The sequence below is a fragment of the Chiloscyllium punctatum genome, chromosome 10, assembly GCF_047496795.1.
Source record: "Chiloscyllium punctatum isolate Juve2018m chromosome 10, sChiPun1.3, whole genome shotgun sequence".
Lineage (NCBI taxonomy): Eukaryota > Metazoa > Chordata > Chondrichthyes > Orectolobiformes > Hemiscylliidae > Chiloscyllium > Chiloscyllium punctatum.
Genome location: NC_092748.1, coordinates 83,265,887 through 83,284,326, shown reverse-complemented (window position 1 = coordinate 83,284,326; position 18,440 = coordinate 83,265,887). Strand labels below are relative to the sequence as shown.

General features: G+C 38.3%; 1 protein-coding gene across 13 annotated transcripts in view; it reads right to left on the bottom strand.

Moving 5' to 3' along the window:
- The window catches only part of LOC140482350 (R3H domain-containing protein 1-like), a 168,992-nt gene that overhangs the window by 45,804 nt on the left and 104,748 nt on the right, over positions 1-18,440 (bottom strand). For 12 of the 13 annotated variants that reach the window (XM_072579677.1, XM_072579680.1, XM_072579690.1 and 9 more), the window contains 4 exons: positions 16,852-16,975; positions 11,898-12,058; positions 10,191-10,339; positions 5,868-5,971 (listed from right to left, as the gene is read on the bottom strand). In XM_072579677.1, the coding sequence (XP_072435778.1) occupies positions 5,868-5,971; positions 10,191-10,339; positions 11,898-12,058; positions 16,852-16,975 (538 nt within the window). Of the gene's footprint in view, positions 1-1,637; positions 1,809-5,867; positions 5,972-10,190; positions 10,340-11,897; positions 12,059-16,851; positions 16,976-18,440 lie in introns of those variants that run through there. The other variant, XM_072579689.1, reaches the window with a different exon arrangement.

The window sequence follows — 18,440 nt, the reverse complement described above, 5'->3', positions numbered from 1 at the left end:
GTTAATGATAAGTATTGAATGCATTGATATTAATGATAACAGCAATAATTTTCAATTTATAAAAACTGTTTAGGATGGCATCCCAAGCAGCTTCACAGGACGTTTAAATCTAAAAATGTATATAAAGAACAAGAGGATAACTAGGTAAAGAGTAGGATCCATTCGGGACCATAGAAGTAACTTGTGTTTGGATCCAGGACGTGCAGGCTCAGTCCTAATGAACGCTCTCTATCTTCACAATGGAAAAGGACAATGCAAGTACAGAAGTCAGGATGGAGGACTGTGAATTATTAAGACAAACTAACAGAGGGGAGGTACTAGTGGGTTCAGCAGCTTTAAAAACTGGATAAATCAGAAAGCCTAATGAAATACTCAACAGCCAGGCAAGCAAGTCAAAGGAAGAAATATCAGGGGCTCCGGCAGTAATTTTCAACTCCTGTCAGACCACAGCTGGAGAAAGACAGCTCATGTTATCTAGTATTAAAAAAAAATGAAAGGGATTGGTCAGGGAATTATAGGCTAGTCAGTCTAACTTTGGTCTTGGGGAAATCATCAGAAATAATTTGGACGGATAGAATATACATCATCAGGGATAGTCAGCATAAATTTTTCAAGGGAACATTGTGTTTGACACGTTTGATCAAACTTTTTTTGAGAAAGTAACCAGAAAAATATTTTTTAAACTCATAACAGGATGTGTGTGTCACTGGCTAAACCAGCATTCATTGCTCACTCTTAATTAGAGAGGGCAGTTGAGAGTCAACCACATTGCTGTGGATCTGGAGTCACATGTAGGCCAAACCATGGAAGATGGTAGTTTCCTTCCCTAAAGGACTTGAATCTATGACAATGGTTTTATGGTCACCATTAGACGTTTAAATTCCATATTTTTAAATGAACTCAACTCGACAATCTGCCACGGTAAGATTCAAACCCAGATCGTTATCTGGGTCTCCAGATTACTAGACTAGTTATAATACCACTGTGCAATCACCTCACCATTTGATGAAGGAAACACATGTAATGTGGTATACATTGATCTTAAAGCTTTTAACAAGGTCCTTTATAGCAGACTGGTCAAAAAAAGTGAGAACCCACAGGATGCAAGGAGAAGTGGTACTTTTGATCTAAAATTAGTGGACATGCAGGAAGCAGACAGTGCTTGTCAAGGGATGTTTCTAAGACGAAGTTTGTTTTCAGCAGCAGTGAGAGATACTGGGACTCATGCTTTTTGTGGTGTATATCAATGACTTGATATAAATGTATGATCAAAACGTTTGCAGTTGCAAGTTGGTAGGGTGGTAAATTGAGAGGATAGCTATAAAACCTCAAATAAGGATATGAACAAACTGGCCAAATGAGCAGAGCAGTGGAAAGTGGAATTCAACCCAGCAAGTGTGCGGTAATGCATTTGGGGAAGGCTGACAAAGCAAGGCATCATACTATGAAGGGTAGAATTCTGGAAAGTACTGAAGATACAAGTGTTGCACATATCCAGATTCCTGAAGGTGGCAGGGCAAATAAATAAGCTAGTTGAAGAATATGGTTATATAGTGGAGGAATAGTTAATAAGGAATATCTCTTTCTTAGTTGAGGTACAGAATACAAGAGCAAGGAGGTTATGCTGGAACTGTGTAAAATGCCGGTTATGCCACAACTGGAGTTTTGCACACAGCCTGGTCAACACACAAAGAAGGACGAGATATTGCACAAAAGGGGGCACAGAGGAAGCTTACCAAAATGCTGTTCAGGCTGGAATGTCTGAGCTGGGTGTGTTTCCCTTCGAGCAGTGAAAGCTGAGGGGGGACCTGATACAGGTGCATAAGAATACAAGGGGCAAGGTTAGGGTGAATAGGAAAGCACTTTTTCCATTAATAGAAGGGTTAGTAATCGAGGGCACAGATGTAATGTAAATGGTAAAGGCTAGGAGACGAACTAAGGAGAATTGTTAATCATTCAGAAAGTTGAGAGTGTGTCTGGAACTCACTTCCAGAAAGGGTAACTGAGTCAGAAGTTTTTCTAACATTTAACTAGTATTTAGATGTTCAATTACATCCATCAACTCTAAGGTTATAGGCTAAAAGCTGCAAAACAGGATTAAGGTAGGCAGATGTGGGTTTCCTCCGGGTGCTCCGGTTTCCTCCCACAGTCCAAAAATGTGCAGGTTAGGTGAATTGGCCATGCTAAATTGCCCATAGTGTTAGGTGAAGGGGTAAATGTAGGGGAATGGGTCTGTGTGGGTTGCACTTCGGCGGGTCGGTGTGGACTTGTTGGGCCGAAGGACCTGTTTCCACACTAAGTAATCTAATCTAATCAAATGTTTGTTGCACCAGTATAGAAACAATGGGCCGAATGGCCTCTTTTGTGCAGTACATGTTGAAGATTGACAGTCTAATTGAATACAAATGATATTGAGCTAAAGAGGGCTAGGTCAAAGAAGTAAATTTTAAGTAGGAACTTAAGGAAAAACATGGAAAGACAGAGGAGCTTTGGTAAATGATAAGTGCAATTTAGACTTAAACAGATCATGGCATGGTTTTTCAATAGTAAGGGAATGGAGTTGCACAATAGACCAGAACTAAAAAAATGTGGAGTTCTGGAAGACTTGTAGGACTAACAGAGGTTGAATTTGATGGGGAGGGGCTGGAGTTGTAGCTATGGCTAACAACAAAGGATGAATTGTTAATTGCAGCAAATTACAGCACATCTAGAACTGAATATCAAACAAAGAGACCAGCAACACTGAGGCAGTGAAGATTTGACCAAGGAAAGATGGTGGACCGGAGAGTTAGGTTTTGTCATGCTAAATTTCTTTTTGCAAGATGTTAAGATTTGGTGTACCCAGAACCAATCCCATTATGCTTTACTCAGAATGTCAGGAAAACTAATAATTGTGTACTGTCATTTCCAAAATATGAAGAAAACTTTTACATGTAAACTGAAGGGACTGAGATACTTGAAAGTTTTGATTGCGACCCCTTGAAGAAAATTTGCAATATTATCACAAGTGAAAAAAACAAAATAGGACAAGATTAAAAATCAATTTAATATGAGACGAGGCAATTCTTAAAAAGCAAGTTCTTGTGAATTAATTAGGTACAAACCACAGCAACACAGGAACTAAAAGAAATTATTTTGCCCACATTTCAAACAGTTTATGAACCAAGAGAGAAAAACAAGAAGGTGATTCATATCTGCCAGTTAGACTGAAGTGACCAAGGGCAGCCTTTGATAAATTTTGGACAAAGGCCTTTCACAGGTAATGATAACAGTAGCAGCACAAATGTGCATTACTGCCAGACTTAACAGCACATCAAGGACCAAAAGGATCCTTCATAAGTTGATCATAAAAGCCAGGAAATATTAGTCAGTGTATCTTATATTTTTAATGATTTTTGTGAAATAGACAACATCTTTCTGGATAGATTTAAAACTCAAATATAAACAGTCAGAAATGACTTAACATTTTTGAATTAGTTACAGAGGAAGATTGATTGAGGATCCAGCCTCCAAAGGTAGTCAAAAGATTCAAGTGAAAGTTAAATAGAAAATAAGTGATTAAAAACTCAGAACTCAGTCTAAAAGGAGAGATAATACAGCAATGTCCAGCCAATTTCATGAAACAAGTTCTCAAGAAGCAACTACAGTCCATTTATATATACCTATTATTGTATAGATAAAACAGCTGACAAAAACAGCTGAAACATTGATCCATCTGAATCAACTCAGCATATAAAGAATTGCTAAAAATGCTTACACATATTGACAAAGTTGCAGACTTAAATTTGGAACAGACAACAACCATTTGATAAGCTTAAACGGTCTTTAAAAAAAAACGTATTGTCACACTTAAAATTATCATTCTGAAGTGGAGTTAAACATTATACTAAAGTGAACTCAGTTAAGGATGATAGACTGCAATGTTGCTTAGATTATATCATGGGATTTTCAACCTTGTCACTGCAACTGCTGTTATTTTGAGCTCATGTTGCTGAACTAATGATGAGGATTCTGATAAGCTTATTATTTTTGTTTTTAAGAGTTTGAAAACACTTAGATATTCACATTTGTAAATATAATTCCATTTATGATCACTGGCAGAGTTAAGTGCTGCACTTGGTTCAATTTTCAAATTTTAATTGGCAGCAGGGTGTACTTCATCAATATAATGATTTGTGTTGGTCTTAACTGATCTCTCGTGGCATCCTACATTGGGAGTTAAAAAAAAAATCAAGTTCAGCTTTTGAGTGAGTTCAGACTCTACCAAAGCACACAGTAGTATGTGAAGTGCATCAATTCTTCTCTAATAACATAACAAATTTGAATGCATTCAAATTTATAAGCAAAGTCTCTATGAAAATCCCAGCAAAGTCCAAATTCTAATAACATGGAGAACATGTGTATTGTGTAAGATCATTAGAACAGATCATCTGGACTTGTTGGGCTGAAGGGCCTGTGTCCATACTGTAGGGAATCTAATTTTAAAAAAAAGGGCTAAAATGGCTCATCCAGCCTGTTTTATCATGTGTTCACAGCAGACCCAAGTGTGACCTGACATTCACTTGCTGGCTATGTTCCATTATCTTTAATTTCCCTGTTGATAGAAATCTAATGTAGATTTGAATGTATTCAATGACACAGCCTCCACCACTCACTGAGGAAAACAATTCTACAGACTGATAAGCTTTAGTGAAGAAATTCCTCCTTTATCAATTTTGAATGGAAACCCTAATTTTTAAATTGTACCCTCCAGTTTTAGACTTCACCTACAAGGGAAACATCCTTCCAGGAAATGCTCCATTAAAGGTCCAGAATCTTATATATTTCAGAAAGGTCACCCCACATTGTTCTAAACACCTGTCCTAACTTGCTTAATCTTTCCTTGTAAGTCATACCTTTCACCCCAAGAATCAGTCTGATGAACATTCTCTTGACTGCTTCCAATGCAAGTATTTCCTTCCTTATACAAGGAGACGAAAACTACACACAATACTCTCATCAAATGTTTTGTCGAACTGCAGCAAGACTTTGCAACATGCAATAAAGGCCAGATTATCATTTGTCTTGTTGTGATTCAAATATAACAATGCCTTTTTCTATTCTTCCTGCCAAATAGACAATCTCAAGCTTTCTAAAATTACTTTACTTGTTAACTTTTGACAGTTATCTCTATTCTTTTGCAGACTCTATATATTCTCCTCATAATTTGCTTTCCAACTTATTTTTTGTCTTATCAGGAAAGAGATCTATAATACAATCTATCCTTTCATCCAAATCATTCGTATACACATTCTAAATACTTGAGATCCCAGAACTGATACCTACAGTATTCCATTAATTTGCTAACTTGAAAATGATCCATTTATCCCAATTACCTCTTTTCTGTTAACCAATCCTCTTTGTACTAGTATACCACACTCATGATCTTGAGAGGTAATCTTTTATCTGGCATCTTACTGAATATTTTGGAAATCCAAACATACATTTCTACTAGTTTCCCTTTATCCACTGTGCACATTCCATCCTCAAAGAACTGTAATAAATTTGTCAAACACTAATTAGCTTTTACAAGCTCATGACGAATGGTATTATTAATTTTTAAAAAAACACCACACAAACATGAGAAGAGGTGCATTTTCAAATGTTTGACAGCTTGTTAGATTTACCAGTTAATTTTCCTAATCCTGTTGTGTCCTTGGGCTTCAAAATTTGAACATCTAATTTCAGCAGGGATTAGGACATCAAGTTCAAGACAGAAATTCATCATTTTTATTTGGTGTAAAAGGAAATTTAAAAAAATTAACACCACTAGATTTAATTTATTAAATATAGAAATGTAATCTGAAGTACAAAGTTAATTTGCTCACCTGCACACTGTTGGCTTTGTAGCTGTTGAGAATTGCATGGGGAAGATGGCCGAGGGAATTGCATCTGATCGGTTCCTGGAGGTTGCAGATAACCTACTGATGAACTTTAAAAAGAGAGACAATGTATACTTTGTATTAAAACTAATCTAGATTTGGATCAAAAGAACTAGCTCCACTCTGTTCAAAGTATAAAAGTTAACTTTTCTTTGTTACACTTTGCAGATCTTTTAATGCCAAATGTAATTGTTTTCCACTTTGATCAGGTGCAATCTATTTTAACAGAAATAAAATACCAAGTATGAGGCATTTTGAAGTCATAATCATAGCAACAAGACATTCCACAGAAATCCTGGAACTGACAGTTGTGAAAAACAGCTGGTCTGAAGTGAAAAATGTAGCATCAAAACAAGGTGCAAGGAAAAATGTGCAGGACCTCATTGCTAACAACATATTTAAATTTGATGAAACTAACTGGCAATCCCAAAACATGGTACTTAGAACAAACCTAAACTTTCATTTAAATAGCAATGTGACTGCTCCTTGTATAAATGGTCAGAAATCATTGCAGTGAAATCACCTCAGGGCTAAACTGGAGTTGAAGTGAGGATGTGGGATTTAAGTGGGATTTTCAATTGGAATTTCAGCATAGGACATTTCAGTCAGTGATCTGAAGTTCAGAAACACCTTGCTCAGAATCAAATTTCAATCTATATTGAAAATTGAAGGACAAAAGATGGCATTATGCATGTCCTCATAAGTTGGAACATAAAGTGTGAAAAAGGAGAAACAATCTGTCTTAAACAAAAACAGTGCTAAATTAAGGTTCTAACAGGAAGGTAATGGTTCTTCACAGTTTGTATCTGAAGGAAAACATCTTGAATCCTGAGTAAATCACAACAAGGGCAGTGGAATCATAATACTTTAATAATACGTTAATTTCATTTACTGTTTTGTACATTCAGTGGAGAGGCATTCAATTCAGTTCCTAAATAGGATATACATAATAGGAGATTTGGATAGACAATAATCATATTCAGCAATGAAAAAGCAGTGTGAACTTTGATTAAAAGCAATAAATGACAAGTGGTTAAAACTCTAAGAATTCATAGAGATGCCAGTTTTGCCTGCCTTTTTTTATTCCATTAGCACACAAAGTTTTTATTTTTTTTTAAATTGCTATGGAGAATGTGGTGGTGAGCTGCTGTCTTGAACCACTACAGTCCTTGGCATGTAAGAGAACACAGAGCTGTTAGTTAGGAAATTGTAGGATTTGACCCAGGGGCATAGAAGGAACAAGCTTTATAGTTCTACCTCAGGACAGTGGATGGCTTGGGAAAGATTTTGAAGACTTTGATGCTCAGAGTCATCTGCTGCCCTTATCCTCTTCTTGGAAAAGAACTGTTAAAGGAGCCTTGGTGAGGTATTACACCACATCTTGCAGAGATGACACACACTATACTGTACATTGGTGGCTCAGGGAGCTAATGTTGAAATGAAGGTGTTGGATGGAGGGTCAACTATGTGAGCTACTTTGTCCTTCATCACCAAGTTTCGGATTGTTGCCTGGTTAAGTACAGCTCCAACAAGATTAGAGTATTCCATCAAACTCCTGACTTGTGCCTTGAAGATGGGCAACAGTCATTGAGGAGACAAGTGGTGAGCTATTCACAGCAATATTCTGAACTGCTTTTGTAGTCACAGTATCAGCATGACTGACCGGAAACTGAACTGGACCAATGATAACTCCAAAGTGTTAAAATGGGGGATTTGGCGACGGCAATGCCATTGAACATCAATGAGTGATAATTAGATTCTCTATTGTTAGAAATACCATTGCCTTCCAGTTGTCGGTCATTAATGTTACTTGCTACTTAGCCCAAGTCTGAATATTGTACAGATATTGCCGCACATGGGTACATGGACTGCTTCAGTGAAGCTGTGGTGCTGAACTATGTGCAATCAGTGAACAAGGTCAGTAATGAATAAAATGACGATTGGGCCTCTGGCACTATCCAGATAAATTCCTGCAGTAAACTCCTGAGGCTGAGGTGACTGACCACCAACAATCATGACCAGTGGAAAGATTCCACTCCCCTTTGCCCACCTCCATTTTCACTGACTGCAAATTTGCTAGGGCACCTTGGTTCCATACTTGCTCATCTCATTTCTGCAGTTGAGCATTTTTGTCCATGTTTGGACAAAGGCTGCAATGTGGTTGGGAGCCGAGTGGCCCTTGGCCTAAGTGAGAGGTCATTTCTAATCATATTTAGTACTTGCTGGCACTGTTTATGATCCATTTCATCACTTTACTGGTCATCAAGAGTAGGCTGATAGTATGGTAATTGGCCAAGTCGAATTTGTCCTGTAATCTGAACTTGGGACATATCTGGACAATTTTCCACAGTTGGATGGATGTCAGTGTTGTAGATGTGCTGGAATAGCTTGGCTAGGTGTGTATGACGTTCTGGTGCATAAGATTTCAGTACTATTGTTAGAATGTTGTCATGACGCACAACATTTGCAGTAGCCAACATCTTCTGGTTTGTCTTGATATCACATGTAGTTAATTGAATTGATTAGCTTCAATGATATTGAAGACCTGAGGAGAAAGCTGAGATGGATAATCCAATTTGCACTTCTGGTTGAGTACTGCCACAATACTTCAGCATTGTCTTTCACACTAATATGCTGAAGTCACATACCATTCAGAATGGGAACAGTTATGGAGCCTTTACCTCTGGTTAGTTGTTGAATTGTCGACTACCAATGACAACCAGCTATGACAAAACTGCAGTGATGAGGTCTGATCTTTTGGTTGTGGAACTGCTTTAGCTATCTATTGCATGCTGCTTCTGCTATTTGGAATGCAAATAGATTGGTGTTGTTGCATCATTGGAACCTTTATGTAGTAAGGGATGCAGTAGATCCAAGTTAGTTGCTATTAACAAGGGAACAAAAGACCGAAGGGAACCGAACAAAAGGGAAATTAAGCAAACATAAGAACTAACAAATTAGATTTCAACACATCTTCAACATTTCTTTGAGGAAGTGACAAAGTTGATTGATGAAGAAAGGGCTGGAGATGTCTTGTACATGGACTTCAGTAAGGCGTTTGATAAGGTTTCCCATGGTAGGCTGATGGAGAAAGTGAAGTCACATGGGGTCCAGGGTGTATGAACTAGATGGATAGAGAACTGGCTGGGTAAAAAGAGACAGTAGTAGTGGAAGGGAATTTCTCAAAATGGAGGACTGCGACCAGTGGTGTTCCATAGGGATCCATGTTTGGACTACTGTTGTTTGTGATATTCATAAATAATCAGGAGGAAACATATAGATAGTCTGATTGGCAAGTTTGCAGGTGACACTAAAATTTGTGGGGTGGCAGATAGTGAAGGGGACTGTCAGAGGATGCAGCAGAATATAGACAGATTGGAGAGTTGGGTGGAGAAATGGAAGATGGGAGTTCAATCTGAGCAATTGCGAAGTGAAGCATTTTGGAAGATCCAATTCTAGAGTGAACCATATGGTAAATTGAAAAGCCCTGCTGAAAATTGATGCACAGAGAGATCTGAGTGTTCAGGTTCATTATACCCTCAAGTTGGCAACGCAGAACGATAAGAGTGGTCAAATAGGCATATGGCATGCTTTCCTTCATCAGACGGAGGTATTGAGTACAAGAGTTGGCAGGTCACATTACAGTTGTATAGGACTTTACTTCAGCCACATTTGAAATACTGCGTACAGTACTGGCTGTCACATTACTAAAAAGGATGTGGATGCTTTGGAGGGGGCGTACAGGAGGTTGAGGGGGTACCTGATTGAAGTCCACAAAATCATGAGAGGTGTGGACAGAATGGATAGCAAGAAGCTTCCCCCCTCCCCCAGAGTGGGGGGCTCAAGTACTCATGAGTTCAAGGTGAGAGGGGAAAGGTTTAAGTGGAAAGTTCTTTATGCAGAGGTGGTAGAGGCGAACAGGATAGCGTCATTTAAAATGTATCTAGACAGATACATGAATGGGCCGGGAGCAGAGGGATACAGATCCTTGGAAAATAGGTGACAGGTTTAGATGGAGGATCTGAACTGATGCAGGCTTGGAGGGTTGAAGGGTCTGTTTTTGTGCTGTAATTTTCTTTGTAGTCTTTGTATTGCCCCCCAGCACCCAAAACTTGAATTTAACCTTCCCTAAAATTCTTGAGATTAGGACTGAACTATTGATATTAAAACACACGAAAGGTCAGATACAATCAGGAATGAAATAAAACGAAAAATCATCCATTCATGAAAATGAAAGTGAACAGTTTGAAATATTTCAAAGATACTGACCTCATACTATTTTGTTGAGTTGGTGGGATAACACTGTAATAGACTGGCATTCCTGCAGAAGGTAAAGGACCTTGGTTTGAATGACCTGGGATTAGAATTGGCTGATAAGACTGTTGACCCACGCCTTGGGAGCCTGGAGTTAACGACATCTGAATTTTAAACATGTAAGAAGAAAGATAACTTGCAGCTTTGCAGATAGCGTTGAAAGCAAAAACCAAAAAAATTATTCCAGTATCAATAAATAATTCAAGTTTTTAAAAGCATTTTATATGTTAGCTAAGTTTATTAGATAACAAGTAATAGCGAGGACAATTTTTGTAAAATCAAGTATCAGTCAATGAACTTTTCCAACTTTAAAAGAGTATACTCACATTCTTTTGATATTAAATAACATTATCACTGCTAGGTTTACCACACAATCAATATATTATGGATCACATTTGAAAACGAAACGAATTAAACAAGACATAATAATGTATCGGCTACTTGAACAGATCAGAGATTATGTAATCTGACAACTGGACTCATCCCTTATTCTTTAAAATCTCTCTACCAACAAGTAATAGCAGAGTGCCATTGAATAACCTTTCTTGGATTCCATCAATTGAGGGTGGCACGGTTGCACAGTGATTAGCCCTGCTGCCTCTTCGCACCAGGGTCCCAGGTTCAATTCCAGCCTCGGGCAACTGTCTGTGTGGAGTTTGCACATTCTCCCAGTGTCTGCGTGGGTTTCCTCCAGTTTCCTCCCACAATCCAAAGATGTGCAGGTCAGGTGAATTGGCCATGTTAAAATTGCCTATAGTGTTAGGGAAATGGATCTGCGTGGGTTACTCTTCAGAGGGTCAGTGTGGACTGGTTGGGCTGAAGGGCCTGTTTCCACACTATAGGGAATCTAATCTAATCATAATACTGAGAGGGCTTCACATTATGCAGGACATAATCATCTGCTTGGTTAGCGCTCCATTTTCATCACAGATCAATGTGTCCTGTCTGTAACATAGACAAGTGACACTGTTCTTGCAACAAATTGCCAAGGCATGTCTGGGAACATTTTCCAAGAAGATGCACACCATTTGATGAAGATAAAATCACCGGCACAAAATCCTGGAACTTTCTACCTACTAGTACTGTGGAAACATCTTCACTGTACGGACTGGAGGAGTTCAAAACATAGCTCACGATCACATTTTCACAGGAATCTAGGGGTATTGCATTGCTGGTATCACACTCAAGAGAACTGATTTTTTAAAACCTTTCAATTTCAGGGAATATTTAACAGCTTAACTGCAAAGTGACTGTCAACTGTTGCAAACAACCCAAATCCAAGAATGACACCAGACTGGAGTGGGGAGGGGAGAGAGTGTTCGTGGGGGCGCAGGTTCTCTATTCTATAATGTGATTAGCGAGCATGCATTGACTTTAGGAAAGCTAACAGACTGCAGTGATGTTATGGCACCTGCTATTTCCAACTGAACTGCATCGGGATATGTTAGTGGAGCAACTAGGATGGAATGTGAGGTTAGTAACACAGCTGATTATTTTAAACCAAAAAGATTAGCCATCCTCAGTAAAACAACTGGTTGAGGCCTGGGACACATAATGGTACTTTGAACAAAAATCATCTATATTTACCATTACCTTCAAACTTTACTATTTCCTGAAGTGATGACAAGATAGGCAAATAAAAATTACTTAAAAGTGACATACCTGATAGGACTGCATTGAAGGATACTGAATCATCATGCTTTGCATCTGACTGCCCACATTGCTATGTTGGCCACTCACAACATTTTGATTTTGAGGCTGAACAGTAACCAAGCCCTGATAGCTCTGCTGTTGACTTGACATTGACATCACTGTTTGAAAGCCTGCAACAACACAATTCCAGATTTGTAATTTAGTCCATTTTTCCCACAAACTAGGCACTTCCCAAATAATATGAAGGATTTATAATGCCTTGAAACAAGAGTATTGGTAAAATGGCACTGCAAGAAAAACTAAGTTCAAATTCTATTTGATAACATGAAAACTTTCAAAATGTGGATTTTTTAGTTAATTCCCTATTATATCATGTGGTACCTTCAAATTACATTTCTCTCTCAAATTACATGGTTTTATTTAGAAGCAAAACATTGAGTACATTTCATTCAAAGTAACTTGCCTTTCATATTAAAGAACACTTGCAAAAGATAGATGTCATTTTAGTAAAAATAACAATTCTGACAAAACTTTATTCAATTTTTGTGTCTTTTACTTAAAGCAGAATTGTATCTTCTTTGAATGCGGTTTTGGTCAGTTGCATGAATAGCTCATCTAATTCTTGCTAATTTTGCTTCATTTATGCTTTGCTCAGAAGACATTTTTGTTAGAAAATATAACAATTGATAGTTTTGACTTTTGAAGTACTTTATGGTATCGAACAACTTCAATGGTCTCAGTATTGCAAAGGAAATTGGGATACATCCAAATTTGCATTACAGACAAGTAGAACAACACCACAGCAGGACCATTTATGGGTAAGTCAGATAATATTTTCAAATCAACCAGTTCAGAGATGTGAGCAGGTGGGAGTTGAACTAGGTGTCCTGGCTCAGAAGTAGGGACACTACCATTGTACCATAATTATCTCTATGAAACTTGAAATCTGGGTTCATAAGTGACATTACCACCCCTAATGCTAAACCAGATATCTCCAGAGTTGATTCAGTCCAGGTGGTGCTCAATGGAATTTTTAAGAATTGGGTCTTGGGGTTCTTGTGGCACCAAGAGACCAAGGTTCAAGTCTCACCAGCTCCAAAGATGTGCAGTGATATCTCCGAAAAGGGCGATTCGGAGATAGATACATAAAAATAAAGACAGCTGGTGCTGTCTTTAAGAGGCAGCATGCAGTTTCCACCAATACTCTTGCAGTAGAGAAAAGTGGGTCTCTGAGGAGTACAGTGCCTAATTTCCTCATCTAACTCAATTATGGATTAATCACCTCCTTCTCACTTGGCTTTCTCCATCACACTGGTGGTTTTGCATTGACCTTACCAGGCTTTGCACATAAATTGATTAATTGGAAACACTTCCGATAACAAGTGAAGAAGAATCACCAGTGATTTGGTGGTGGAAAAGCGCCAGTCGATTGTGTGTAATAACACTTCTGGGTATTAGAACAAAAAGGTCGTTGTAGGGGGAAAAAAAAAAAGTGTTCAGTTGTGCATGAAAGCATTCCCTAAAAAAAAAAGCTGACTCGTGTGGAGAAATGGTAGTGTGCTTGTGAGTCAGAAGGCCTAGGTTCAAGTCCTACGTGAATCAAAGAGAGAGCTGGGATTTGCCACCAAGAGTGTTCATTTGTTTAGTTCATTAGTTTGGGGATTTGTTGGTGGGTCCACCACAAAACAAAATGTATTTTAGAGCTCTTGTGGCACAATGGAGGAGCCCATACCTCTAAGCCAGAAAGTCTTGGCTGAATTCTCACCTGTGCCAGAGATGCATCATCTCATGTCCAAAAGGTTGCTTAAAGTAACCAAGGCCTGGGTAATTAGGAGAGCTCTTGTGGTGCAATAGTACTCACTCCTTACTGGAACATGAGCTTTCTAGATCAGCAGTAGAGAAAGGACGAGGCTCGTAAGGTAACGGACTCTTTGGTAATGAGGGAGGTTGAGAATTTCATCAAATAAAAAAAAAGAAAAAAAAAACCAAATCTATGTTTTAGGAAGCTAAAATTGGACAGGGCCCATGAGAAATATAAAGAGTACAGGAAGAACTCAAGCAGGGAATGAGGAGAGCAAGAAGAGGCCATGAAATGACCTTGCCAAGTAAGGTTAAATAGAATCCTTGGGCATTCTGTACATACATTAAAAATAAAGAGGTTAACTAGGGAAAGATAGGACTACTCAAGGATAAAGGAGGGCACTTCTGCTCAGCAGCAGAGAATGTGGGTGAGATCCTAAAAGAGCAGTGGTATGCACCCAGGAGAAGACTATGGAGGAGAGTGAGGTTTGTGTGGAGCATGCGAATTTGCTGGGCATTTTGAGATCAAGGAAGAAGTGGTGTCGGCATTCAGGTGGCTCAGACCCTAGGGCCCAATGGATCTATCCTAAGTTACTGAGAGGGGCAAAAGGGGAGATTTCTGGGGGCTTGACCAAGATCTTTATATTCTCAATAGCCACTGGAGAGATCTTAGGACTGGCGCGTAGCTAATGTAATTTCTTTGTTCAAGAAAGGAAAGTAGGGACAACCTAGGAAACCACAGATGAGTAGGTTAGTAAATTTGCAGACAATACAAAGATTGGTGGAGTTGTGGACAGTATGGAAGGTTGTCAAAGGATACAGCAGAATACAGATCTGTTGCTGATATGAGTGGAGAAATGGCAGATGGAGTTTGATCCAGGTGCACTTCGCGGGATCACATGCTAAGGAAATATATACAGCTAATGGCAGGGCCCTGAACAGCACTGATATACAGAGGCATCTTGGAGTTCAGATCCACAGATCCCCAAAAGTGGTAACGCAACTCGTACGGTATTAAAAGGTGGTGTTTGGCATGCTTGCCTTTATTGGTCAGGAAACACATTACAAGAATTAGGATGTCATGTTGCAGCTTTATAAGACTTTGGTCAGGCCACATTTGAGTACTGTGTTCAATTTTGGTCACATAAGAGGCTTTGGAGATTATATAAGTAGTTTACCAGGATGCTGTCTGGATTGGAGGGTATGAGCAATAACGAGGCGCCAGAAAAACGGAGGTTGTTTTCTCTGGAGCAGCAGAGGTTGAGGGGAGATTTGATAGAAGTTGATAAAATTATGAGATGCATAAACAGGGTTGACTGTCAGAATCTCTTGCCCCCAGAGTTGAAGTGACTAAAATTGGGTTCATGCATTTAAAAGGTGAGAGGGGCAAAATTCAAAGGAGACGGTGAGGGGCAAGTTATTTCTTACCTTGAGGGTGGTGGTCAATGCAGATGCAATGGGCCATTTAAGAGACTTTTAGATAAGCACATGAATATGTAAGGAATGGAGGGATATGACCCAAGGGCAGGCAGAAGGAATTAGTTTAATTTGGCGTCATGTTTGGCCCAAAATCGTGGGCCGAAGGGCCTGTTCCTGTGCTCTACTGTTCTTTGTTCAAGTTCCACCTGCTTCACAATTGTCAGAACATGAAAACATGATTGAACAGGTTGAATATAATCAGAGTTCAGACGAATTAGAAAATATATTTTTTGTATCATAGAACAGTAAATAGTAGCAATAATATATTTACTGTTGTAGTTATTAGGTATTTTGTACCGATAACATGGTTCATAATTGTGGTCACTATTTAATTCAAGTGGCAAATTTATACTTTGGGTTTGTAAGCTGATGTTGAAGTACCACTACTCCAGAGAGATATTTCAACACCAGTTTACAAACCCAAAGTATAAATTTGATATAGGAATTAATAAGTGACGAAAATTACAAACCATGTTATGGTACAAAATACCAAGTAATTATTCCTGCATTTTAAACAAATTCAATCTTTTAAAATCACAACTGGAGACTTTTCAACCATTCAGTAAAATTTTAAATTAAGGAACATTAGAAAACAGCATTACTTTCCAATCAACCTGTTTGGAAATGATCTCACACATCTCTGGAGCAGGTGGATTTGAATGTGGGTCTCCTGGGATAGAGGCAGGAATACTACCACCAAGCGACAAGAGTGTCTCAAGACAAACAGGATCGCATTCTCTATTAATATGAACACCCAAGAACAATGTTCCATTTTAAACAAACTGCTCCAGATAAACTTCACACTAAAAGTGGCAAGAGATTGCAGCACAATGGTGTACATGTTTCAATTACTTCAACACTGCGCAGCAAATGACCAATTTCCCCAGAAGATAGAAAAGCAGGGCAGGATAAATAGATGGTTCAGGACATTTCCTCAGGACAACAAGCACCATTCCATTTTTAGATGCTTTTATTCACCTCCCATCACCAAAATGGAGAAATAACAAAAGTATTTGGTGCAAAAGACAATTCAGTGCGAGTTAAAGAAATTTTCTACAATCTTACTTTAAGCAGAAAATATGTATTTTACAATGACAAACTAAATCAGTATGATCCCTAATTTTTAAACCAAATCATATTAATCTTCAGATTCACAGAATTTCAGTTAGCAACATTGAGGCATTTAGATAAAAAAAGAGACGTTCCAAGATCTGTTTCACCATATTTCATCTCGATATTGTAAACCATTGAACTCGCCATTTTTCCCGCAGATTATGAAGCAGCTGAAAAAGAGACCGGTTCACTGTGAGAAATCTAGCACTCTCAGACAGTGCTCCGGCCTCGTATTCAACAACTCATGGAAATACCAATGATAAATTCATATTCAACATCCGTCAAACATGTGTCAGAATAGAATCCAACAGGGTGACAAGTTCAAAGAAAATCATGCCTGTTCATTCCACACCTCTGATTTTCACAAAATGGTGCAAAAGCATGATTTAAGTCCATTTTTTGGGGGGGAAATAATAAATGTGAGCAACAGCATAATTCTTTAACTTCCTCTGTTCTCAGGACTCATTATTCCAAGGACTTTAGATGATCAATTAAATGAAAAATGTAAGTGATTAGATTCAAACACAGATTTGAAAACAAGAAAAGAAAATGAGCACAAACAGAAACCAACCTGTTTGCTGGGCAGTTTGTGACAATGGCTGGTTCTGCTGAGTGTTGTAATGGATAGGGGCTATAGGTCGATACTGTTGATTAGAATGGGGGTACTGACCTGGAGCACAGTAACAACTAGACAGCTGAAAAAGGAAAAGAGAAACAGTTCTTAAAGAGGATTGTTGCTGTGAAACATGAGCCAAAAGTTTTATTTTTTATCAAAACAATAAGCAATCATTTCACTTGCACCAAAATCTGTTACAACAGCACAGCTCAATTAAGTGCACCACCATAATCTCAATATATTATGGGCATTGTATTTAAGCATCGTCCCCATATACCAGTTATTCAATCCCCTTTAAGGACCCCAAAAGATTACACATCAGTGTAATCATTTTGTATATGGGCCTGTCTTATACTATTAGAAGTATTAATGTACAGTTTATGAAGTTAACATGATGAAAGATTAATGCTGGTTACCCAGTTTTGCAAAGTAGGCTTCCACTTTGAATTCAATTTAATTCATCTGGTCTCAAAATTCTTCTATATTCTGCACAAATCAGTTTGTTATGGATGCAAAGCAACCTAATAGTAGTAATCCAGAGTGGAATTTGCTCAGCAAATTCCAACATGCAGTTTATAATCCAAATGACAGGTGAACTCTGAAAGATTAGGTCAGCATAAACACCATTTCACTTTGGAATGAACAGTTATTCATGGCACAACTGGTCCTAAGACCATTCTCAATGCTCCCGATAAAGTGTATACACTTGACTGTCTGGAATGTTTTGCACAGTGAGGTAGACATCTTGCTCACAACAGCAAGGTTGGGCAGGGTTGAGTACTAAAACACAATTTCATAAGTGTTAGATATTGGGGGATAATTGAAGGAATAGGAGGCTCAAGTGAGATTGAGTGGGAGGTATGTTTTGCCACATGGAACCGGCAGGGAGAAAGGTGAAAAATGAAAAGACAGACAAGATCTGTTTATCGAGATAGAAAGTAGGCAACGAATTAATGAGACCTGAGAGAGGTGATCTTCAAAAAGAAAAGCATGTTGGAGCCAGTGAGAGGTGAAGTTGGATGGCACATTTGAGGGCAAATAGAATAGTGAAAAAGAACAATTTTCCCTCTAAGATACATGAGTGCATGCCAAGCTACAATTAACAATGGATTGTGCATTGAAATAAATGGACTGCTTGCAATTTCTGAAAGTTCAGTGACTTTTAAAATACAAACTGATAAGATAGTGGTGCTCTAAGAAGCCTATATCCCACCCAAAACAACAAAAAGAAAGAGTACTGTGCACTACCCTCTTTCCCAACAGATAATGAGAAATCCGTATAGAAGAATCACATTTTGTAATAAAAATTAATGCCAGAAGGAGGAATTGTAAACTGGTATTGTTAGACTAGTAATCCAAGGCAGATGATGAAATAGGGTTTTATATAAAAAAAGCAAACAATCTGCAACTAAATCTGTAATTATAACCATGAAAATAACCATGAATAAGTCATCTGGTTTACAAACAGAGTTTATGGAATGAAATCTGCCATCCTGATCTGTATAAGCCTACAAGTGACTCCAGATTCACAGCAAAGTGGTGAA